Source organism: Lithobates pipiens, unplaced genomic scaffold, assembly GCF_037356315.1.
Source record: "Lithobates pipiens isolate NorthernLeopardFrog02 unplaced genomic scaffold, aLitPip1_a1.2 Scaffold_13, whole genome shotgun sequence".
NCBI lineage: Eukaryota > Metazoa > Chordata > Amphibia > Anura > Ranidae > Lithobates > Lithobates pipiens.
Window position 1 is genome coordinate 402,784,098 of NW_027507718.1, and position 27,428 is coordinate 402,811,525.

General features: G+C 41.5%; 1 protein-coding gene across 1 annotated transcript in view; it reads left to right on the top strand.

Moving 5' to 3' along the window:
* Positions 1-1,452: 1,452 nt before the first annotated feature.
* The window catches only part of DLC1 (DLC1 Rho GTPase activating protein), a 539,422-nt gene continuing 513,446 nt past the window's right edge, over positions 1,453-27,428 (top strand). Inside the window, exon 1 of the mRNA XM_077477428.1 lies at positions 1,453-2,506. Coding sequence (XP_077333554.1) covers positions 1,487-2,506 — 1,020 coding nt within the window. The 5' untranslated portion in view covers positions 1,453-1,486. The remainder of the gene's footprint in view (positions 2,507-27,428) is intronic.

Consider the following 27,428-nt stretch of genomic DNA (forward strand, 5'->3'; position numbering starts at 1 on the left):
GAGGCCTTAGAGAGTATACTTTAACTTTTTTTTTTTTGCTTTTTTATTATTATTTAAGATGCTTATTTATATAGCACCATCAATTTACACATACATTGTACATTCACATTGGTCCCCACCCTCAAGGAGCTTACAATCTAAGGTCCCTAACTCACATTCATGTTAGGGCCAATTTACACAGAAGCCAATTAACCTACCAGCATGTCTTTGGAGTTTAGGATGAAGCTGGGGTGCCTGGAGTGAGCCCATGTAGTCACATGGAGACCATGCAAGCTCCAGGCAGGTAGTGTTGTAGTTGGGATTTGAACCAGCGACCCCTTTTTTACTGCTAGGTGAGAGTTCTAACCACTACACCACTGTGCTGCCCATTTTTTTTTATTTTTCTGTACTTTTTTTTATTAAAGTATTCCTTCCTATGGAAATGACAGTTAATGGACATAGAAGATCCAGTGTTCTAGTCAGCGAATCTACTACCCAGTGTAATAAAGGCCCACAGAGCCTGACAAATGGAGAAGGTGAATCTCTCTAGTGTGGTTGCAGATGTGACAAAATTACAACCATTTGATACTTTTTCCAAAAAGTTTTGGTTTTAGATGTACTTTAAAGTGTCTCTTTGAACTGAATTTAAGAATAATCATATTTAAAACAGTACGGTAATTTCATCATATTTTTGCTTTGCCTCAATATGTGCATGCATATCTGTTCATCTGGCAGTAATCAAGCAAATCAGGAACAAAAGTAATCATGAATTATGCACTGTATGATTCTCAGCACAGTGGATAAATCTGCCTTCATATACTGTATTCTGCCAAATCAAAAAAGTAGCTTTTTTTTTCCAGTTTGCATGATTTTCAAATCAGTTTATCTTTTATTATTTACAACCTAACTTAAGCAACTGGTGTTTTAACACATAGGCCTTCAAAATACATGTTCTTCATCAACTACACATTGCAGTTTACATGCAGATTTCAACACCTCTTCTTCCAAGAAGGACCTTTCTTCTGTTTAAGAACAATTATGTTGTAAATTCAAGGAAGAACCTTTTTTTAATATAATTTGTTATTCTGTTATAAATAGTTTTTATGTCAAACAAATGCTACATATTTTATTTAAACCTTAATGTCTAAATAAATATAAAGGAAATGTTTGCAAGACATGAATGGAATTCTCACTGGGTTTGTTTAGTTAATTTTCAGGCTAGTGGTAACTAGATTATGTGTACAAAGTCATAAGGTTTTATAGAAATTAAATGCATAAAATGAGTTATCCTATGACTAAAATAAAATGAATCATATTGTGGAAAAGTTGGCACAGAGCAATACACAGTATGTGGCACCACAAAAACAGTCTCTTTTCATTCAAACAAAGGTTTCTGTATTGCTAGTTCATAGTTTGTCAACATTTTGGTCATAATTAATTAATCTTCTTGTTTTTTTGCAGATGATACTTTACCCGGTCAATTCCTTGGTTCCCATATTTCAGTCACATGTTTTGCTGTCTGCAAAGTTTATCTGGAGGTTTATTTTGTGATATGTCTGTAGTTATTCAGAGAAGCTGGGAAGACCATGTAACACAATGGACAGGGCTGTCTTATACTAGTTTTGGCTGTGATACTCTATGCTGCAATGGATTTAAAGAGCATAATTTAATGTCAGCTATGGAAGAACTTGGAAATTCTACAGAAGAGCACGAGGAGAAGCTTTTTTTAACAGATGATAGAGATTCACTGGACTGTGGTGGCCTTCTTGGACCCCAGGACCACAAAGAACTTGATGAAAATGATAACCTAGATATGGAAGATCATTGTGCATCTTCTAAAATCAACCAAGAAGCTATGTCTTGCTTCTCAGCTAATGATGGAGAACATAACCTAAAGAATGACATATGTCTTCCTTGTCACAAAGAAAGAAACCCACTGGAAAGGACCTTATCGGAGAAGAACACTACTGAGGATTATGACAAAAAGTGTAAACTTAATGATATAATTGCTAGTGCGCAAGAGGACAGGCTTGCAGAAGAGAAACATATAGATGAAACCAAAATCAATAATTTGGATGTTTTAAAAGAATCGTCTATAAAAGTTTCAGCAAAAGAAATAATAGGCAATGATAGAGATTTGGAGGAAATTGATTTGCCAGGTAGAGAACAGCTGTTACGTTCTGCTAGAGTTGCACAACAGCGAAGAAAATCTGATGTTTCAATTGATGGTAAAGGACAAAACATCTGTGATGAAGAGTCAGATGACCCATCTAACAATCCAATTACTTGTGTTTCTTCTCAGCTGGAAACAAAAACAGGGTCTGCAATTTGCAGTGGGTCTCATTCTCTCTGCCAAGAAGGGGATAATGCTCAGCTTTATGATAATACTATAGGAGATGGGTTACATGTTTCAAAAGAAGACTTTCAAGGAGCAAGTTCAAAAGATAATGTCCACTGTATACAACGTAAAGATAATATTTCTGCTTATGAGGATATTTATGACCAAGTTAGGCTGCGCAGAAAAAAGGTAAGAAATGGTCTTATTATGTTTGTATATGTCTACAAATATTATTTGACTGAAATATTCATTCATGCTGCTACAACAATCATAACTTGTACATGAAGACAATAGAACAAAATATTTAAATATGTATGATAAAGCCATCGGTGGACATAAAGTCTACCTGTAGTGTTTGCATTGTGTGTAATCTGACACACACTCTCTAATGATTCAGAGCAAGCTCTCTCCAATAAGCTGGTAAACTTTTTTTTCTGATTGTAGAGCTATAAGTTTGACTCAGTTTGGAGCATTTTAGACCTCTTCAATAAGACTATTGCTTCCACACAGAGAGCAGGTATCCCAATCTGCAACTGCTGACAAGGGACTGACTTTATTTAGGATGTTAAAAAAAACTAAGAAAAATTCCCAACTCAACTTACCAGCCAGCCTGCAACAAACCAAATTGTCCTATCTGTCCGTTCATGTTAAAATCAGGGATTTTGTTTGCACACATATAGTAGGAGCACATATATAGTAATCAATAGATTGAGGGCAGGTATGCCCGGAGGGAGCCCACTTTTTCTTAAAGGCATGGGGGACGCACTAGACACCCAGCAAATAGCACAATGGCAGCTAAGGTAGGTGTCCAGCATGCTGGACTCCTACTATAGAAGCTCTGAAAATTTATAGAGATAGGACTGCAAATAATACTGGGGTGCCGTGAAAAGGCTCTGCAGCTTACGCATGTATTTGCAAAAGTGTGCAAACTAAACCCCTGTTTTTAACATGAACTGTAAAGGCCATACACATGATCAGACTTTCCGATGGGAAATGTTGGATGTCAGGCTGTTGGTGGAAAATCTGACTGTGTGTATGCTCCATCTGACAATTGTTGTCAGACTTTCCACCAACACATGTTGGCTAGCATGTCTTCAAATTTTCTGCCAACAAATGTGTGTTGTCGGATTTTCCGATCGTGTGTACACAACTCTGTCGGACAAAAGTCCAAAGTACAAACATGCATGCCCGAAAGCAAGGCCGAGCCAGAAGCAGTCGGTCTTGTAAATTAGTGTTCATAATGGAGAATTAACATTCGTGAAATTATGAAATCTCGAAATGCAGCGCATATTCTCTTTTTCTTTAATAGGATAATGAAGCTGCTTTGCTGGTGATACTGATGGAATTATTGCAAACAAATTTTCAAAGGCTTTTTTTTCTAGTGATATCAAGAATAATATTATTATGCTTTTTTTTTTTTTATTTGGGCAAGTTACCACAACACTATTATCCCGCGTTTTTTAAGATCAAAGATACAGCTATATTGGTGTCCCTTGTCAATTTTACATTGTATTTTTCTAAATGTAACTGCCTACTCCCAAAATGTCATTTGAAGTAAAACACATAGCCAAGTATTATTCTCCACATTTTTTTATTGTGCATTAAAAAAAGAAAACAAATACAATTAGACATGCTATGTACCAATAGAACCATTATTCAACCAAAAAAAAATGTCAAAGCAATAACTCCAAAGCCAATAATAAATAACATGTTAACTCATCTGATTCCGCAACATGTCTGGTTGACGAAGGCCTTTCAGAAACAAACTGAAAAGTGTGAAATGAATAGTGTGAATCAACCCTCACCAAACTTCTGCTAACACGAAATTTCGCAGAAGGAGCCCAAAGGGTGGTATTAAAGAGCTGGGAAAAAACGTAGTATGTGACTACAATCATAATTGTAGGCCAACAATTGTGTGGCCGTATGTATGCATGAAAAATTTGAGACAACGCCCTTAGGACAAAATTCCACGATTTTGTTGGCCAACAATTGTGTGTATGAGGCATTAGACAGGATAATTTGGTTGGTTGCAGGTTGGCTGCTAAGTTGAGCTGAGAATTGTTATTTGTTTTTGTTTGACATGCGTCACCCTTACATGTGCTCCTTGTTGTTAAGGCCAGTTATAGGTTGGGACAGTTGCCATTTGTTTGTACTTTTACTCAGAATGTTGCTGCTTCTAAAGAAACCAAACTTTAAAACTTTGCATACTTTTTGTTTTAATACACCTGGAATGTATTTAGATTATTTTAACTGTCATAGGGAAAGGGGTGAGGGGGATAAGGAGAACATCTGCTTGAACATGTTACATGCTACACTATAAATATGGGTGAACCTTTCCCTTACGAAACAGGAAAGGGGCGCAAGAGCAACACTTGCAGGAAAGGTACTGTTCTGTGCCTGGGAGGAGTAAGACCAGAAAAGTTTTGTCAGGTATTTTAATATCTCCTGATGGGTTGAAGAAAAATCCATCTCCCAAGAACTGCTCCAGATTGCTTTTCTGAAATGTTTGCTATTGAAGGAAGATTTGAGGAAAGGTCGGCAGCCTATGGTCACAGGGTCCAATGATTAACTTGTTGCTTCTGCCTACCTAGTCCCTTGGCCATAGAATATCCCCCCTCCATTTTTTACTTCCTGAACTTCCCAATGCTTATCAAGGGTACAATGCTCTATAGGCTCCAGTAAAAAATAAAATAAATGCAAATTTTTTACCTGCAAAAATAGGTGCATTTTGTTGTTTTCTTTTAAAGGTGAACTTAGCCTTTAATTCTCCTGAATCATTTGTAACTTTGGGTATAACCTGTTTGCATCCTTAAGTATAATGTCCAGTTTCTTATGATGAATGCTGGAAAACATTTTCATATTTTGGCAATGTTATTTACTGTTAATAAATCACATAAGTGTATTGTCAGCTCAATAAGAACCATTGTGGTATTTTCTCTTAATACAAATCATGTGTTATATTGATGATAGTGCATGAGCTGGAAGAATAATTCTCCTTATGTAGAGATATTCAATATTAAACATTTTAAAACAGATGAAGACATGCTGCTGAAAGCTGCACTCCAAGCAGATATAATCAGCACAAATCAAAAGAAATCTATGGCCACAACATACTTTCATTTTATAACAGCAGCAGTGTAACAGCAATACAAACAATAGTTTTTTTTTGACAATCCATATAAGCCTACTTGAAAAATCTTCTTTCATGTTGTGAGTGCTGCCTGTCTGTTGGCCGTCTCTTTCCACAACGTCCTTGATTCCGGTGTCCCATCATATAAGGTCCCCCATCAGATAGTGTCTGCTGTGTACTGCGCATGCGCAGTACACAGCAACACAGAGTCCGAAAATAGCCGAGGATTCACGGCACCTGCGTCGTGAGTCCAGGTTCTAGCCCCACCATCCAAGTGGACATAGAGTAGGAATAAAAAAGAGCCGAGCTCAGCGAGGCTGAGCCCCAAGCGTGGCGAGCGAAGCTCGCCGCGAGGGGCCCTCTAATTTTCCGAACCCTATGTCTGCTTGGATGGGGGGGCTACCACCTCCACTCACGGCGCAGGCGCCGTTCAGCTTCGGGGATTTTCCGAAGCTTCTTCTGCCCCGTAATGCGCATGCGCAGTACGGGGCGGACACTATATGATGGCAGGACACTATCTGCCAGAACACCGGCATGCTTTGCAGCTTCAATCTGCAGTTTTCTTTTCATTTCTTTTACAAAAGATTTTATTTGCATAGTAGAGTGAACAGGGAACAAAATAAACAATGAGACGGTTACATGGTGTACAGGCATACCCCACTTTTAAGTACACAATGGGGTTTATTTACTAAAGCTGGAAAGTGCAAAATCAGGCTCACTCCTGCATAGAAACCAATGAGCTTCCAGGTTTTATTATCAAAGGTTAATTGAACAAGCTGGGGTTATAAGCTCATTGGTCTCTATGCAGAAGTGAGCCCGATTTTGCACTTTCTGGCTTTAGTAAATAAACCCCATTGTGTACTTAAACGTGGGGTATGCCTGTATAGCAAAAACAGAAAAGTAGATTCCACAATGGGATAAAACAAGAATGTTGTCAGAGTTCCGAGCTCCATGTAATATTATTACAGGCATACCCCACTTTTAAGTACACAATGGGGTTTATTTACTAAAGCTGGAAAGTGTAAAATAATGCTAACTTCTGCATAAAAACCAATGAGCTTCTAACTTTGACTTGTTCAATAAAGCTTGGGTAATAAAACTTGGAAGCTCATTGGTTTCTATGCAGTTGTGAGACTGATTTTGCACTTTCTAACTTTAGTAAATAAACCCCATTATGTACTTAAAAGTGGGGTATGCCTGTATAAAAGTCAAACAACTTCTGGAGAGCAGAACTCAAGGTTTTGCTATATTGTACATTTAAGGTAAAACAGAACGGCTCGAGCCTCATAAGTAAAGTCTCAAAACATAGAAGCTTATTACACCTCCAGTGTTAGGAGAATACCTTTATTGTAACCATCCACACCCTAAACCAGCTCTATAGCTTGGTCTACACTTTCTTTTCATTTCAAGGACTACATATCCCATGGAATCTTGCTGTCTGCAAGCTGTGATTCCAGTACTGACTCCACCTCCTAAAACCCCTCTTCTCAGCACCTCTTAAATTCAGAAGGCTCTGTGAAATGTGTGATATACTAGTGCCTACACACAGGACATAGGGGGTTATATACTAAAGGCAAATCCACTTTGTACTACAAGTGCACTTGAAAGTGCACTGAGAGTACACTTGGAAGTGTAGTTGCTGTAGATCCGAGGGTGGCATCCCCTCATTTCAGATCTACCCCTTAGATTTACAGTAACTGCACTTGACAGTGTACTTTCAAGTGCACTTGCAGTGCAACGTGGATTTGCCTTTCATAAATAACCCCGATAGTGTCAGAGAATTCAAGATAAATGTGAGTCAATAAGTGTGGGATTTTTCACAAGTTTGCAGACTTCAAGGTCTTTCAGAATAATAGGAGTAGCCTACAATAATTGACAATGCTTTGTGGAATGATTATATTTTTTTACATTTTGATCATAGATCTCTTTAACCTCCCTGGCGGTGATCCCGAGTCTGGCTTGGGTTGGGATTTTACTATCATAAGCGATAACCCCGAGCCAGACTCGGGATCGCATTGCTGGATACAGGGAGAAGTTACTTACCTTGTCCCCTGGATCCAGCGATGTCCTCCGAGCTGTGTGATCGAGCTGTCCTCCACTCATATTCACACAGTGCCCGAGTGCCGCCGAGCTCCGTTCCCTGCGACGTTACGGCGCACGGGAGTGGAGATCGGCGCCAAATTCAAAAAAGTAAAAACACACAAAACATACACAGTACTGTAATCTTACAGATTACAGTACTGTATAAAATAATGATACACCCCCTTTGTCCCTAGTGGTCTGTGCAGTGCCCTGCGTGCACTTTTATATTATAAATACTGTTTTTTCTGCCTGGAATTTGGAGATTGTCCATAGCAACCAAAAAATGTCCCTTTATGTCAAAAGTGATTTTAGACCAACTAGAAAACAGTGATAATAAATTATAATCACTTGCAGAATTGAGCGATAGCGATTTGTGGGGAAATTCGTCATCAAACACTAAATCTAATGACAGCGACAATTCTGCAAATGAGCAAATTTCAATGTTTTTGGATTTGATTACATTATTGAATATTTTTTATTATTATTTATTATATTATAAACTTTATCATACCCGGGGTGTCTGCTAGACTCTGGTTTGAACAGATTTAAGAGAGTTATTCCTAAGAATTACAGGACTACAATATAAAATGCCAAATTTCCATGCAAAATAATTGTACCGCTTTCAGCACCTAAAACCAGAACTAATCATACAGCCAGGGAGGTTAAAGTGATTAATAAATCATTTTTCAAATACAAGCACATGATTCTGACCTGATATTAGCATCTTGTAGTCCTCATGCAGCAAAGTTTGAAGAGGGAGAAACAGCACAAGGAACAAATCAGGGGGTGATGTAGGGCAAGGAGCATGTTTAGTGTAGGAGACAGCAGAACAATAGATATGCTGATTAGTGTGCTGCTTCACTGTTCACTGTCCAGTTGCTGTGTAGAGGTGAGGGTTGGAAGGAGAGGAGATTTATAAGTAGAAGTGAAACAGCAGCAGATATAATTTAAGTATTCCATCCTGACAGACAGGGCTGCACTTATTGGCAACTCTATGCAAATCTCAGGTCTGGATGGACAGAAATAGAGGTTTTGCCTGGTAAAATAGATCCCGTATATGCATTTCATCTGTGTATTTAGCTGTTAGCATAGAGTTCAGTTCCAAAGGACCACTATTTTAAAATTATTATATATTGATATTCACGTGTAAATATATTGTGTAATGATAATATTTTGTAAATGTACTTTTTATTTCATATGCCTTTTTATATTTTTCTCCACAATTAAAGTTCATGCAATGTTGTTGAGTAAAGGTAACTGTGAAAGGGGACAAGCTATAACACTGTCAAGGGTGTTTACAATGATTACCTTAAGGGTCGGTTCACACTGAGGCAGCACGACTTGCAGCGAGACTGCCTCAGGCGACCTGAATCCGACTTCAGAGGCGGCTTGCAAAATTACTTCTGTATAGAAGTCAATGCAAGTTGCCTGAAGTCACCCCAAAAGTAGTACAGGAACCTTTTTCTAAGTCGGAGGGACTTGTGTCGCTCCTATTAGAACAGTGCCATTGTACAGAATAGAGCGCGACTTGTCAGGTAGCTAAGTCGCCTGACAAGTTGCCCCAGTGTGAACCGAGTCTCAATAGCAATGGTTTAAATCAGGGGTTTCCAAACTTTCTGAACAAAAGGCCAGATTACTGTCCTTCTGCCTTTAGGGGAGCCAGACTGTGGCCAGTGGGAGTAGACAATATCCCTGGGATAGTTCCGTACACATGCTGCTGCGCCTGTGTGATCGCTGCTTGAAACTCACAAGGAATTTATCTGTTTGAACTATTGATTGTGACATGATCATAGCTTGGACATTTATGTAGTGTATTGTTTAACCACTTGCCGACCAGCGCACGACGATGTACGTCGACAGAATGGCATGGGCAGGCAAATGGGCGTACATGTACGTCCCTTTAAATTTGCCGCCCTGCCATCGGGAGCGCGCCGCCGGCGGCGCGCTCCCGCGCTGGTCGGGACCCCCGTGAGTCCGGTCGCGGGACCCGTGGACTCGATCGCCGCAGGCATACCCGCGATCATCTCACGGAACGGCCAAATGAAGAAATGCCGTTGTAAACAGCATTTCTCCATTCTGCCTAGCAACTAGTGACGCTGATCTCTGCTCCATGTGATTGGAGATGAGATCAGTGTTCACTAAATGAAAGCCCAACCCCCCCACAGTTAGTAACACACCCCTAGGAACACTTAACCCCTACACTGCCACCCACTGGTTAACCCCTTCACTGCCAGTGTCATTTACACAGGAATCACTGCATTTATATAGCAGTGATTACTGTATAAATGGCAATGGTCCCAAAAATGTGTCAAAAATGTCCGATGGGTCCCCCACAATGTCGCAGTCACAATAAAAATCGCTGATCGCCGCCATTACTAGTAAAAAAAAAATTATTAAAAATTATTAATAAAAATGCTATAAAACTATTCCTATTTTGTAAACGCTATAACTTTTGCGCAAACCAATCAATAATTGCTTATTGCGATTTTTTTTACCAAAAATATGTAGAAGAATACGTATCGGCCTAAACTGAGGGAAAAAAATGTTTTTTTATATATTTTGTGGAGTCCTTTTGTCTCCTAAACATTCTGCTATCAAGGCTTCCTAATACTGCATCATGTATTCTGAGTTGCTGTGAACCTCCTGGTGTACACCATCCACGGCCATAGGTGAGGAACGTCTGGGTTTCTTTCTCAGTAGATCAGAAATCCAACCAAGCGCTGTGTGACCTCTCTGAGTAAGAGGGGTCGCTGGCTTTCCGGTAAGCCTCCATTTTTGATTATAGTGATGGGTGTCACGCCGTCAGGTGTATGCTCATCATTTCCAAACACTCTTTTCTCCCATGGGACTTTCTTTGATGGAATCCAGCTTTACATTAACTTTTTTTTGCACTATTGTACTTTATTCACATGTGATGTCCTTTTGCACATGTGTCTTCAAACTTTATTATTGTTTCTATGAAATTGATTGTCTGCATATTAGTATATTTGTTTGTATTTACACAAATGCACTTTTTTAAAAATGTTTATTTTTTTTGTGCTGCACTCTTTTTACATATAAAAAAAAACTGTTGCTCGCACTGCTGAAACAGACTTCTGGTGGAGTCATAGTTTTCCCTAGCTACGGTCATTTTGCTGGACAGCTTGGCCTTTACATAAATGTGGAGAAATATATTTATAAAGGAATGTAAAATAAAAGTAGAATACATACAGTATACAGAACGACATCATTACATTTATTGACTACAAGGAATTACATACTCCCGACTTTAACAACTGAGAATGAGGGACACTTTAGGAAGATGAAGACCTGTGCCATACTACATGCACTGCACAAAAAGTGGGTTTAGTTAAATTATGATGAATATTGGGTGTGGTAGAGTCTGATTTTAAAAAACAAATAAAACCCCACTAGGAAGTTGACAAAAAAAAAATTGGCACATATTGCCCTTCTTTCCCCTGTGCACACTGCCCCCCTACCTGTACAGTACACACTATTCCACTTTTATCCTGCACACATTGCCCCCTCCCTGTGCACATTGCCCTGCTTCATGTACACACTGCCACCCCTCCGTGCACACTGACCCCTCCATGAACACGTATTTCCTCCTCCCTTTACACACTGCCCCTCCCTCCCAGTACATGCTGCGCCATTTCTTGTACTCATTGCCCCCCTCGGACACACCTAGTAGCTAGGACATTGCACCAACTACTGATCAGCCTGGCAAGATTTAAAGCTAATGCTCTGCTCAGCTGTGTCTCAGTACTCCTTGCATTATGGTGGAATCTCTGAGCCAGTTGCTTTCTGTATGGCCTGACATTGTGTTCCTGCAAAGCTCCTCGGTTGACCTCGCTGCTACTTGCCTCCCCTGCCAGTCCCTGACTAAATAGTAGTATAGTGAGACATATTCCATGTCCCCTGTCAGCAGAAACCTCAGCACTGCTGGCTGAGAGCAAGCGGGCAGTAGCCTGAAAGGGACAATCTTCTTTAGCGCTTTGGCACTTGGCTACAGGACACAGCCCGGATCCACGGGACACCAGAATTTTGTTAAAATTCTAGGATAGCCCTACTGAATCTGAGATAATTGGGAACTATGAAATTGTCAGATTACCATACTTTTACTGACTTCCTTCTAAAAATAATTGTTGCCTGGCTGTCATACTGATCCAATGGCTTTTATTTCACTGCAGTTCCTCTTTAACTTCACTGTGATCTTCCAATCTGCATACATTTAATAGTTACTTAGTAGCATAGTTAGTCTGGCTGAAGAAAAGACAAGTCAATCTATTTCAACTAATAGAAAAAATACACACACACACAAATAGAAATCTTATATACCTAATCCAATACACACGTTTCCCATTTTGATTATTAGTGAAGACACTCGCTAGAGACAGCAAGAAAACGAACAATTCAGATGTAGGTTAACAGTGACTGTAAGCATAAGGTTTATCTGAAAATGTATAATATATGTATATATATATATATATATATATATATATATATATATATATATATATATATATGTATATATATATATATATATATATATATATATATATATATATATATATGCACTGCAAGTGCACTTGGAAGTAAATCCGAGCGGGACATGAAAGGAAAATAAAAAACAGCATTTTAGCTTACACATGATTGGATGATAAAATCAGCAGAGCTTCCACTCATTTCAGATCTACCCCTAAGCCCTTGTACACACGGTCGGAGAATCCGTCGGAATGTGTCCTATCGAACCGTGTCGTCAGATAATCCGACTGTGTGTGGTATGCATCGGACTGATTCCGTCGGAATGTCCGTCGGACCCAATTTTCCAACATGTTGGAAATATTTCCTGACCAACTGGGCCGATCGGACATACTCCGATCATGTGTAGAGAATTTTGATCGGACCAAGTGCCACGCATGCTCAGATCAAATTTCTACATCAAAGCTATTGGCTACTAGCCTGAATGTAGTCCCATCGTAACGAAATGACGTCATCACGTTCTGAAAGATCGGATTTTTTCGCCAACTTTGTCCGACCGTGTGTATGCAACAGTTTCGGACAAGATCCGACGGACAAAATCCGAAGGGCAAAATCCGACGGATTTGGTTGTGGAAATCTCCGACCGCGTGTACAGGGGCTTAGATTTAGAGCGACTGCACTTCCAAGTGCACTAGCAGTGCAAAGTCAATTTGCCTTTCGTAAATAATCCCCTTTGTCTATGAGATTTTGAAGAATAAGAAGTTAAGCAAGGCATCCCATTATGGCTGCCCTAATGTACATGTATAATTACAAACAATGCTCATAATACAGTTTAAAAAGAAAAAAATATTTATATTAAGCATATTATTCTCATACTAAAATACAGCAAAAGTACTAAAGTGCCTCTTTAACCTTTTTACTGCTTGGCACTGACTTGCTAGCTTGTGTGTCAAGCACACTACAATTTTTTTTAAATAAATAAATAAATTCTTATATATCATCAACAGTGTAACCAACTGTATACTAATAATCTTTGTTATATACAGAATAACAAAAGATATATATATATATAGTTGGACCTTAACTACCTTAACTCCACTTTCCTAGGGAAAAAAATAGCAAGTAAAGAAAAAGGTATTTTCATAATTATCACTGGCTGTGATTGACAGCAGCGCCAATAGCCAATCAGGGGTGCAAGTCTTTGGAGAGGCAAGGATCTTGTGGACATTGCTGGTTCGAGAGGGGGCTCAGGTAAGTATTAGAGGGGCTGGGGGGGCTGCTGCGCACAGAAGGTTTTTTATCTTCATGCATAGAATGCATAAAGGTAAAAAACATTGTGCCTTTACAACCACTTTAAGGGAATCTCCTTGTGGTACTCAGGTTACCATAACTAATTCCCCTTTGGAAGATTTTACTTGTATTAATTTTCTGGGCACAACCCAAAATTTGGGATTACTGGTAAATAAAGGGGGTGAATCTCCCAAACTGGGACACAGAGAACAAAAAAAACCTGACAGGCGTTCTATTCCCTCACCACTATCCAAAACCCTTTCTCGGCCACTAGCGGGGTTAAAACCGCCTGCTAGCGGCTGAATAGCGCCGCAAATTTGACAGTAAAGGGCCGCTAAAAATAATTTGCACAGCGCTTTACAACAGGACAGACAGTACAGTTAAAATACAATTTAATACAGGAGGAATCAATACAATACAGGTGGACATCTCTGTGCTTAGCTTGCATGGAGGTCAAGTGTACTTGAGAGTAACTTGGGCCACAATAATTAGGCTGAGCTGCAAAATGTGTTTCCTGGAGTCATACTACATCAGCCAGAATGCAGCAAAGGTTTTAAAGGCTTTAAATGTTTGTTTTAATGTTTCATTTAGAGTAGCTGATGAGGTCCTCCATGAGTTTTATTTAAAGCAGAGGTCCACCCTAAAGTGGACCTTCCGCTCATCGGAACCCTCCCCCCCTCCGGCGCCACAATTGGCACCTTTCAGAGGGGAGGGGGGTGCAGATACCTGTACAGTACAGGTATTCTGCACCCACTTCCGGGATAGCTCTCTGCGGAAAGGGGCGTAGATTACGCCCCTTTCCGCAAGTGCCCGCCCCTTTCCGCAAGTGCCACGCTGCCTGCTGGGAAACACACAGATCCCAGAGGCAGTGGGGACCATCCTTATTGTGCAGCGCGGCTCGCGCATGCGCAGTAGGGAACCGGGAAATGAAGCCGAAAGGCTCCATTTCCTGATTCCCATACTCAAGATGGCGGCGGCAGCACCTGACAGACGATCTAGAGATCGGCTCCGGGTGCCGACATCGCGGGCGCGCTGGACAGGTAAGTGTCACTATTTTAAAAGTCAGCAGCTGCAGTATTTGTAGCTGCTGGCTTTTAAAAAAAAAAAAAACGCGGAGTCCCGGCGGACTCCCGCTTTAATTTATTTTGAAACCACGGTTGGATTATGGGGACCAGTACTGCATTGATCAGGTATGACTTGATGAGGGTTGAATTGTGATATAGTAGGAAAAATGCAGGTGTCAAGGGATCCTTTGTTGGTTCTCTGGTATTGCTTTTTTTTACATGCCCATATGACATGACATATAGATTATGTTTCCTGGGCCCATATTATAGTCTTGAAATTTTGCAAACCCCCCTCCTCCTTCCCTTCCTGAAGTATCTATTTTAAGAAAGTACAGAATCTCTAGACGTAAAAGACAGTACTGATGATTTTTTACACCCCATGACAGTTGTGTTTAAGTTTTAATAAATGTTTTTGTTCATAAAAACATCCTAAAATCGTTATTGGTGCACACAAATAAATAACTTCCAACATTCCTATTAAATATGAAAACATATCATATTAATGAATAAAATGAATATTTTACCACGTGTACTTTACCTTCCCTCCCTATTAAACTTCCTAACACATTCCTAAAATCTATCTCCAGAATCAACAGGAACTTCATATGGAATCAAAAAGGTCCCAGAATAAGGTATACCCAGCTAATAAAAGCCAAAGGGGGAATTGGTCTACCAGACATACAACACTACTACTGGGCATGTCAGCTACAACGAATTATAGACTGGCACACATACCAACAGACAAAAGACTGGATAGCTCTAGAAAACTCGTTTCTCCACACACCCCATCACCAGGACCCCCTGGACCAAATGTAATCTCCTAACAGAAACCATTAAGAATCACCCAACAATAGGCCCCACGCTGGAATTCTTTAGGCAGGCCAATTTTATATTTCAACTCTCCAAAATTCCAGGCCCTCTCTCGCCAATCTTATCCAATCCTCAGTTTCCACCAGGTATGGACCATCACCCGTTATCACACACGCAACCAGTAGTAGGCCTACGTGTATATCATATAGTCCATAGAGGCAAATTGCTAACTCAAGAACAAATAGAAAAGTCCTGGAACACACACAAGCTAAGAACACTAAACTACTGGCAACTCAAGCATTTCGTTGACAGCATAAAAAACAAAACAGATCTTTCTGAGGCATTAACTGAATTTGAAAAAATATGCCTAAGTGGCACGCCACAACGTCATATCATCTCTAAGATACAGAATATGTTATGGAACAATACCCAATCAGACGAGGGAAGAGCTTGCAAAGCTTGGGCTAGGGACAGACTCAGAACTGACAGGCGACACCTGGGACGTAATATACCGAAACGCCCACAGAGGCTCTATAAACGTTTCCACCCAAGAGGCAAACTATAAAGTGATTTCACGCTGGTATCTCACCCCTAATATCCTACACAGACATGACACATCTCAATCTGAGAAGTGTTTGAGATGTCAAAATGAATTGGGCACTCTCCTGCACATTTGGTGGACTTGCCCCAGCATCCAGACGTTCTGGAAACAAGTCCACAAATTAATCGAAAAAATTACCACATACAACCTAGATTACTCACCCGCTCAGCTCCTACTACACCTCCAAAAACCAGACGACATACCATATTTCAGATTACTAGCCATGATGCTAGTTAACGCTGCCAAAATGTGTATACCCCCTCTATGGGGCACCCCTAGAATACCTTCCATAAAGGAATGGTTCACAAGAATAAATAGAATCGCAGAAATGGAAGAACTCACAGCAATATCCCAAAGCTCGCCACAGAAATTTTCTACACTCTGGGCCTGTTGGACCCATTTCAAATCAACTGACGAATATCTTCAAAGGATGCACATCTAAATATAGGAATCCGTTATTTAAAAGGGTCTTCAAGCTATAAACCTACACTCAGAATAACCAACCATGCTTTAACCGGACAAACAACCGAGGCCCCCTGGACCAATCTGTCCCTCGCATTGAGAAACACAGAAATCACTCCCTATAAAAACGTAGGCACATATAGGCAAGACTTAACTGCCAAAAACAATAAACACAACACATCTCCCATGACTTCTGGCATTATCCGTCCCCCATAGTATTTTACCCCCTGTCATCCTATTACTCTCTCCCCTCCTCCCTCCAAAATGCCTATGGTGTGCTGGACACACACATGAGCATATGCACAAACAATTACAAGAGAAAATATAATATACCATAGCACCCCACATCACAACCGATAGACAACTTTCATAAACCAAACACCATAGATAACACTTTCAATAGTGGTAACAATCTTTCTACTACACGCTCTCGGGCTGCTAAATAGATTCTCCCCCTCTTATATATGACCATTAAAAAACAAGGCTCATACATACACCACAAATATAATATATCATCCTCAAGGTTATGCAAACCTTGGAATAGACTATTACCCTGCACTTGGTTTGTTCAAATTGTTCTGTTTATACAATCCTATAATTGTACCACATGCACCTTTTATTGCTGTATTTGTATTATCTTTTTCCCCTTCATTCAATAAAAGAAAGTTGGAAAAAAAAAGAATAAAATATTGTAAATTTATAAGTGAGTAAACTTTCAAAACAGTGAATATGAAAGGTACGCAGGTAAGCTGTACATAGGTAACTTACATAAAAAACCTTACCTGTTCTGATCTATTTACCAACATACTTAAACCGGTTCTGCACCTAAAATAAAAATATTAAAAGCCAGCAGCTACTAATATTGCAGCTGCTGACTTTTAATAAAATCACACTTACCTGTCCCAGGGTCCAGCGATGTTGGCGGCAGATGACGAGCGATCGCTCGTCTCGCTGCTGCCTCCGCCGCCATCCTCTGTCAGGGAATCGGAAAGTGAAGCATTACAGCTTCACTGCCCGGTTCCCTACTGCGCATGCGCGAGTCGCGCTGCGCGTCTCTTATGGTCCCCCGCTGTGTCTCTGGGAACTGTGTGTTTCCCAGAACACAACGGGGGGGGGGCGTCTGCGGGGGTCTGCGGCAGTCTGGCCGGAAGTGGGTGCAGTTACCTGGATTATCCAGGTAACTGCACTCCCCTCCCCCCTGAAAGGTGCCGATTGTGGCACCGGAGGGGGGAAGGGATCAGATTAGCAGAAATTCCCCTTTAGGGTGAAGAACCGCTTTAAAATAAAGTGATACTAAAGTTTTTTTTCGTTAAAAATAACATAAATGTCTATACTTACATTGGTTTTTCAAAGAGTAGCCCAGATCCTCCTCCTCTTGGGTCCTTCTTATGCGCTTCTGGCCCCCTCCCTCCTGTTGAGTGCCCCCACAGCAAGCAGCTTGCTATAGGGGCAGCCTAGCCAAAGCTCCCTGTGTCCATTCAGACACGGAGCAGTGGCCTGGCCCCGCCCCCTTTCTCTCCTCAACTTTGATTGACAGCAGGAGGAGCCAATGGTGCTGCGCTGCTGTCTCTGCCAATGAGGAGGGGAGTCCTGGAGAGCTGAGTCTCTCATCGTTGGATCTAGATGGACCTCAGGTAAGTATCAGGGGGGCTGCTGCACACAGTCTGTGCATAATCTGCATTAAGATAAAAATAAAACCTTTACAACCACTTTAATGTGTGACCAAGCATTAGGTGTGTATTGATTTTTAAAAATTATTTGATAATTTATTGATTTAAAATTTGTTTTTAGACATCTTACTTTATTACACAGGAAGTGACAGGTCCACTTTAGGGACACACCAAGGGTTTAAATAGACTACTGATGACCCCCTGTGAACAGCAGAAGTAGATCAGAGCTGTAGCTTGCTAATGCCCCGTTGAAGCCTGTGTAAAGCTAAAGACAATATTTGCATTGAAGTCTGTAGCCTTCACATACTATGTTTTAACCATTTCAATGTCAGAACTAGATTTACATTTTATTTCACATGGTAAAATGCACATTATAAGACAGAAGGTTATTTAAAGAAGACTCTTCATTATCATTTTTATTTACAGATCTATCCCCTATGGAACAAACACATTTAGCACTTTGTTGAATGTTTCTAAAGATAGGTACAAATGTATGAAAATTTGGCTGGTTGAGAAGGAACCGAATTAATTTCAATCCGTGTGTAGCCATCTCTGTTCAATAGAAGCCTATAGTGGAAAACCAGCATTTGGCCAGCCACTGTAGCCAATGGTCAGTGTATTCTGACAGGAAGGGGAAGTATTCTTTGCAGCCACTCAGGTCACTTCTATTTTAGAGTTTCCAGTTGGGAGGAAAATTGTAAACAAGCTACCAGCCGCTATATCACAACCCTTAGGTTAAAGGCTTGAGGCCTGTTTGGTGCTTTATAAATTCTTGTAGAATCTGATGTTCTTCAGACTATGATTAGTCTGCTAAAATTAAATAACGTCCATTTATTTTCAAGGAGCGAGAAATTGGTTTCCTCTTCTGTGAGTAATTCCACAGCTTGTGCATTCTGATCTTTTTGTGATTTAGGTTTAGCAGCAACTGTTATCCAATCTACCAGAAAGCTGGTGATCTTTCTTAGAGCATGCCACCTTCTGACTCCAAGTGGTAAATATAGAATATTGCTATTCTTCATTACCTGACTAAAAATTAAATATATGTTTTTAGATTTACACAAAATAGGAGAGACCCTGTGAAGTCTGAAAGCCAATGCTTTATCCACTACCTAAGTTTATGTAGATACAATGTAGTTTTCCAGCTCCCCAAGTGATTATACCAGTCAGTGGCTAATGCACAATGTGTGCAGTATGTGAAGTGTACACAGGCTCTAAGGGGAAGACAAGGTTGCTGATACAGTGAAAGCCTGTCTTCCTGTACCAGGCCCCACTGAGTCAGCACTAGGGGTGGGTGGACATTGGCTGTTTACCCATTCGACAAACACCCGAAATATCAGGGCATTCATCTGTTTGTTCAGCCTGCCGAAAAGAGTCTGTAGCCATTTCAAGTGGTCATACACAGCCAGTGCTCGGTTGGCTAAAATTCAGCGGGTATTCCACCTGCCCACCAGGTGGAATTCGACTTTGGCAATGCTGCAGTGGCTGCACATGCAGCAGAGGGTCGTCGATGAGTACTTGTGTGAGTATGGCACAAGGACAGGCTCAGGCCGGCTCAGATTTTTTTCCCCGTGCCAGTGGCTGCTGATAAAGGATGCATGCACTGTACTGGCCGCATTTTAGGAGGCCACAAAGATGGTGAGCCGTGACAATGCATGCATAAGTGACACAATCCCTGTTGTGTTATTCCTGGAGCAGACTTTGCATGGCATTATGGACAGGGCACCCGAGGCAGAGCAGTGGGAGGAAGAGGAGGATTTCCTTTCCTCTCAAAGCCCCCTTTATGCAGACACACTTCCTATGCCACAGGACACACAAGAGGAGAGGGAGGAAGAGGAGGATTCTGGCAGTTTTGGAGGCTTTGAAGCAGAAGAAGACCTACATCAAACATTAAGAGATGGTTTTCCAACCCCAGAATCCTTGGGAGTAGAACATGGCTGGGAGAAGGCAGTTCCAGATACTGTAATCCTCAGCGACCCCGGGGAGTCTTCTTCTCATGCCTCCGCAAACTTGCGGTGCATTGGCTCCCTCATGCTTCAAAGCCTGTGAAAGGACCCAAGAATATGTGGCATAAAGGCGAAGGATCACTATTGGTTGGCAACCTTCCTTGACCACTGTTACAAGGGAAAAGTCCCAGAATTCATCCTGTCCTTACAGAGGGTACAGAAGATGAAATCTCTTGAGGACACCTTAAAGAAGAGTTTATCTAATGTTTTTCTCGACTCTGGTAGGTCACAGTGTCATGGAAAATGTAATTTTGAGGCTTTTTTTGGGCAAGAGAGGAGTGGTGGAGAAGGGGGCCGATATCTAGGGGCGAAAACACAGATGGACAGCTTTCCACTTGAACGATCCACTGGGTTACTGGGTCATGAGAATAGACCACTGGCCAGAACTTACCCGGTATGCAATTGAGCTGCTGGGCTGCCCTGCATCCAGCGTCCTTTCCAAATGGACATTCAGTGCTGCCGGAGATTTTGTTACTGATAATCGAACACGTCTGTCCACAGACATCCATGGACGTTTATCAAAATGAATCAGTCCTGGATTACCTGCAGCTACGAAGCCCCTGATGCCGATGTCGTTAATTAAGTATTTTTGGGATGTGGAATCTCTGCAGGACTTCTAGATTGCCTAGCGTTGTGGGTGCTGATTTCATCTGGCAGAATTTTTTGGTGTAGGTTTCATGGGCACAATTAACACCCAAAGACCAACCTCTGAGGGCTTCACAGAACAGCTGTATTTATACTGAGATTAATTTACACACAGGTGGACTCTATTTACAAATTAGGCGACTTCTGAAGGTAAGTGGTTACAATAGATTGTAGTAAGGGGTATCAGAGTAAAGGTGGCTGAATACAAATGCACGCCACGCTTTTCAGATATTTATTTGTAAAAAAAATTGAAAACTATTTATCATTTTCCTTCCACTGCACAATCATGTGCCACTTTGTGTTGTTCTATCACGTAAAATCCCAATAAAATACATTTACATTTTTGGTTGTAACATGGCAAAATTTGGAAAATTTCAAGGAGTGTGAATACTTTTTCAAGGCACTGTACGTACACAAAAGGGACAGTGTGAATTACCAGCATGAGGTCAGACAGTTGGCAGTGTTACAAATTCTAGATTTCAGTTGAATTCTCACTTCTAACTCCCAGGACCTTCAGTCCACCTCAGGAAGAGAACACTTTAAAACAGTACTGAATGAAAAAAAGTGTGTGTGTGTGTGTACACTGCCTGCACTGCATACACTCTTGGCATCCTTAAGATTCTGATAGCAGTGTCAGAGATGGATCAATGAACAGGAGTGGGGACCTGTCATCACTGATGGAGGCCAAACAAAGAGGTAAGTCAATAACGTGCAAGTATATGGTGCATACTTGCACTATAACAAATTATCCCAATGCTCTCAGGTGACTTCAGTTCCAGAGAAGTAAAACACTACAAAAGGAAGCATATGTATTTATGATAACTTATACTACATATTACGATTCTTGCCAAGTCCAGCTGTGACTGATTCTATTGCAAAACATATTCAAAGATTCTATAGTATGTTCCTTAAAGTGATTCTACAGTCAAGACATGTTTTACCTTTTACCTCCCTAAATACTTATCTGAGCCCTCTCTCGATTCAGTGCTGTGCCCATCTGCAGCAGTACTCTCTTATTATTCTTGCAGGACACAGAGGCAGCAGTGGGAACCACTGGCCTTTGAGGAGAGACCTGGAGGGGAGGCAGAGTTGCACTGTGTGTGTCTATGTATGCACACAGCCCAGCTTGCGAGAGCACCACCCAGCCAGTTGCTATGGCGTCTCTGCCCATTGAAATCAATAATAATCCACTAATAATCAAATAATAATTCTTGCATTGATACATGTCCCCTGGGGCAGTACTCAGATCCCTATACACTTTTTCTGGCAACAACTTGCATATAATCCTTTAAAATTAGCACTTTTGATTTTTCATGTTCGACTTTAATAGGGTTTGCATGTTCGCTAGAACTTTTTCCCTGTTCGTGGTGTTCTGGTATGAACCGAACCGGGGGGGTGTTCGGACCATCCCTACAAATGAGTCACTTGTGGTGCATTCTACTTCAGGTGTCTCCCTACTTTCTAAACAAAGGGCCAGTTTACTGTCCTTCAAACTGTAGGAGTGCTGGACAGTAGCCAGTGGAGGAAAAAAAATATGTTTTGGTGTCAGTGGGAGTAAACAATACCCCATCATTGGTATTAGGGGGAGTAACAGTGCTCCATTGTTGGCATCAATAGGAGGAATAGTGCCCCATCATTGGTGTCAGTGGGAGAAATAGCGCTCCATTGTTGGTATCAATGGAAGGAATAGTGCCCCATCATTAATATCAATGGGAGGAATAGTGCCTCATCATTGGTGTCAGTGGAAGGAATAATGCCCCATCATTGGTATCAGTGGGAGAAATAGCGCTCCATTGCTGGTATCAATAGGAGGAATAGTGCCCCATCACTGGTATCAGTGGGAGGAATAGAGCCCCATCATTAGTATGAGTGGGAGAAATATTGTTTCATTGTTGGTGTCAGTGAGAGGACTAGTAGTGCCCCATTGTTGGTGTCAGTGGCAGGAACTATGCCCCATTGTTGCTGACAGTCAGTGGAATAACGCCCCAAGGACCTTATGAAAGCAAGCGAAGGGCCACATTCAGCCCCCAGGCCGCAGTTTTGAGACCACTGCTCTAATTGGATAGACAGCTAGTGAAAATTGTGTTATATGAAGTTAATCTTAATATTTATTGTAGCTGCAAATGGGTTAATAGGTTATGTTTTCAATATGTAACTTCAGTGCAGATACATGGTAATCTGGCCATGATTTTCAAAATGCTATTTTGGGTTTTCCTTTTAAATATCTGTTGTACTTGTAATAGCATATTTTTTCTCTTTTTTTAGAACGTCACGTAACCCAGACCCACTTAGAATGAAATATTCTTTTTATTTCTTCATATTTATGTCCCAGCAATGCGTGCCAGATTACTTTAAAACTGAGCAATCTTAAAGCTTATTTACCATCAATACATTTTCTGGCAGAAACTGCAATTTTCAGAGGCTGCCAAGTTTGTCTAGACCATTCCTCTACATCATTTTAAGAGGCCATAAATGGGAATACATCTATTATATTTGCTCATGACCTCACTCAAGGTTATCAAAGTTCTTTTCTTAGAGAGCTAATTGTTTTTTATATAAAAAAAAAAAAATCAGCTCTTCCTTACAGTATGCTTATTTATGCTGTGAATACAGTAGTAACATGGTCACATACCAATGATATTTCCCTATTCAAACATTAGTACATATTCGTTTACGCTAGCAATATAAGTAGGAGTGATCACAGCAAATGTCTAAATAATAAATGAGATTAATGAATCAAGCATGTGCTAAAACAATTTAAACGGTGAAATGAGTGATGAAATTCCAAAATATCCTAATTTGTGAAACAACTCTTCTAAGGCCGCGTACACACGCGGGGACTGTTCACCCAACTTTGTCCGCTGAACAGTGTTTCGGCGGACAGTCCGCCCGTGTGTGGGCTTTCAGCGGACAGTTTCAGCGAACAGTCTGCTGAACAAAGTTTTTCGGAAATTCCGAAAAACTGTCCGCTGAAACTTGGTTTCAGCGAACAGTCCCCTCGTGTGTAGGCTTGTTAGTCAAACTAAGTTCCGCGCATGCTCAGAAAGGATTTACACGCCGAAAGTTGTAATGCAGTGTATAGGACGTTGTATGTTCCGTCCCGTCGTACGTGCCGTTCACGTCATCGCGCACGGTTTCAGCAAACTGTTCGTTCGTCGTGTGTGGGCAAGTCCGTCCATGCTAATTTTGAGCGGACTGTTTGCTGAAACTGTTTGACGGACAAAGTTGAGCGAACAGTCCCCGCGTGTGTATGCGGCCTAAGAGATCAAAGTAATTCTTCTTAACAAAAATCTTTGTCACAAAGATGTTTTTTAAGAAAAATTTGCTTTGATCCCTTATTCCGCATACACACGATCGGATTATCCGGCGGACCAGAGTCCGTCGGACAATCCGCCCATTTGTGGGCTCCGGCGGACTTAGAAAGAAGTTTTGACTCAAAATGTATCCGCCGGACTCGGCAGTCCGGTGGACAATCCTCCTGTCTGTGTGCTAGTCCGCCGGACTTTTGAAATAAACGGACTTGCTCACACACGGAGTAAAGTCCGTTCATTTTGAACGTGACTCCAGGTAGACGGAACTAGAGAAGGAAGTCAATGTGGCCGCCTCCATCGGCGAGATTGACACCTCGCGAGCCCCGTCGCCTGGTATGGACTTAGAGGGACCCCCTACGCAGAAAAAACGGAGTGGGGGTCCCCCCAAAGTCCATAACAGACCCTTATCTGAGCACGCAACCCGGCCAGTCAGGAAAGGGGGGGACGAGCGCCCCCCCCTCCTGAGCCGCACCAGGCCGTGGGCCCTCAACATGAGGGGTGCTTTGATGAGGACAAGGGCCTCTTCCCGACAACCCTGGCCATTGGTTGTTGGGGTCTGCGGGCAGGGGAGCTTATCAGAATCTGGGAGCCCCCTTTAAAAAGGGGGCCCCCAGATTCCGGCCCCCCACCCTATATAAATGAGCATGGGGTACCCCTACCCATTCAACTGGGGGGAAAAAGTGTACATAAAAAAACACAACACAGGTTTTTAAAATACTTTATTAGACAGGACCGGGGGTCTTCTTCCGTCTTCAGGGGTCTTCTCGCCAGACTCCTCCCCTATCTTCTGCTCTTTTGCTTGCTTCCAACTTCGGGGGTCTTGTCCCGCTCTTCGGTTATTGTTGCAGGGCCTCCGCTTTCTTCTTCCAGCTCTTTTACTAGCATTGGCCCGGTCTTGTCATTGTGGCTGCCGCCTTCTGCTTATTCGCTTCTTTTCTTCTCTTCTGTTTCTTCTTCCTTCTTCCAATGTTGACACAACGCTCTCTCTGGCCGTAATGGCAGGGATGCGTTGTGTGACGACTTATATAGGGACAAGGGACGGGGTCACCGAGTGATGTCACATGGTGACCCGCCCCTTATGATGTCACAGTCCTGGAGGATGATGGGACTGTGACATCATAAAGGGCGGGGGCACCAGGTGACATCACCCGGTGACCCTGCCCCTTGTCCCTATACAAGTCGCCGCACAACGCGTCCCTGCCATTAAGGCTGGAGAGAGCATTGTGTCAACATCGGAAGAAGGAAGAAGAAGCAGAAGAGAAGAAGCAGAAGGCAGTGACGACAGCGACAGCGAAAATACCGGGCCAACGCTAGTAAAAGAGCTGGAAGAAGAAAGCGGAGGCCCGGCAAGAAGAACCGAAGAGCGGGACAAGACCCCCGAAGTCGCTAGTTTCGTCTACCTGGAGCCACGTTCAAAATGAACGGACTTTACTCCATGTGTGGGAAAAGTCCGGTTGTGTGTGGACAGGTCTGCTCATCGGAAAGTCTGGCGGACCACCACTGCAAAGTCCAGCGGGTTGTCCGCCAGATAGTCTGATCGTGTGTACGCGGCATTAGAAGAGTCAACTTTGATCCAATTTTACACTCTCTGGATCAAATTTGCATCAAAAGTCACAGGCACCTTTTCAAAGTTGCTGCATCTTTAAGTCGCATAGATTGGAACGGGTGCCATTGAAATCAATGGGCTGTGATTGTATGTGTCCAAAGTTGTATGTCAAGACACACTAGTGGAAAAGGATCCTAAATCACCAATAGGAATGCTATGCATTCTTTCTACATAAACTAATCAATGGTTTGCTCTAGACATGTGCATGAATAAAAAATTCGTTTGGTTTTGTTTTGTTTAGATTAGTTAATCTAGCTATTTTCGTTTCATTAAATTTGGTTGATTCGTTCAATGCATATTCGGAACTAGTTTTATGTCTTTCTCAAATTTTCTTAGAATTTACAGATTTTTTGATTAGAAACGTTCAAATCGATAAATATTGAATCCGTCAAATCAAAAACTAGATTTTTTTTTGGATTTTTTGGATTCGAATGTGGCAAAGTGAACAAAAAATAAATAAACATTTTCATAAAATGATTACAATAATTCTTTAAATCACCTTTGGCTAAAAAAAAGAGCTTTATTTTAAAATGGTACTCTAATAACACACACAGTCTAAGCCCTTGTACACACGGTCGGACATTCTGACAACCAAATCCGTTGGATTTTATCCGACAGATTTTGTCCGACGGATTTTGTCCAAAACTGTTGCATACACACGGTCGGACAAAGTTGACGGAAAATCCGATTGTACATAACGTGATGACGTTATTTCGTTACGACGGCACTACGTTCAGGCTAGTAGCCAATAGCTTTGGTCTAGGAATTTGATCTAAGCATGCATGGCACTTTGTCCGTCGGAGTAGGCTACACATGATCGGAGTATGTCCGATTGGAAAATTTTACGGACAAGTTGGAAAACAGTCCGATGGAGACCACACACAGCCGGATTATCCGACAAAACGGTCCGATCGGACACATTCGGTCGGAATCTCCGACCGTGTGTACAAGGGCTTACAGTTCGAATTCGATGTAAAATTAGATTTGAATTTCAATTCGAATTCCGTTTCTTTATTCAGAGCACTCGGTAACCTTTTTTTTATACTTTATTTGAATATTTGGATATATCCGACTCTCGGAATAATGAAAAATGTGTCCAAATATTTATTCAGAATGAGACAAACCGCACATGTCTAGTTTGTCCAACTTTCTGTCAAAAACAACCAAATTGGTGGCAGCTCATATAGTATTATCAATAACTAGCCATCCAATCTTCTGTGGGTGGTACACAGATAAAGAGAAAGTACTATCCTGTGTGCCACAATTCCCAGAATTCAATATACCTCAATTCAATATAAACTGTCTCCTGCCCATTCCCCGTCTGCTCATCCTGCCCCCGTGTTAGTTAATTGGTTGACATATTGAGGAGATTTAGCAGCATTCACATGCTCACTATTCTACCTAAGCAGTACTGAACTGAAAAGCAATACATCCACTCCTAGAATTACTCACTCTGGTAAAGCTTACAATTCCCAGAAAGCAAGCAAGATTTTGTTAATGTTTCAGTTTAATCAATTGGCTACCACTTGTTAGCCAACTGGTCTTCTAAATGTCTTGATTGGTGCATTGAATGGTGGAACCTGAATAACAATTGATAGTACTTTCTGTGTACTTATTCCTCCATGGGAGCCTTGACGGTTAGTCCTGCATTGCATAAGTTTGGTGACAATGAATGGATCAAAATGTAGTCCGTCCCTGCTGTATGGCCAGTTTAGTGATGATGTAAGCAGAATTAAAGGGGTTGTAAAGGTAAATGTTTTTTCACCTTCATGCATTCTATGAATGTGAAAAAACATCTGACAGTCCCGGCGCCCCCAGCCCCCCCGTTTTACTTGCCTCACCCCTCGTCCCCCGACGTCCTTTCCACCGTTCAGCCTGGCCGCTGATTGGCTGGAGTGGATGGATGGAAAGCAGCGCAGCCATTGGCTCGCGCTGCTGTCAATCACATCCACTGA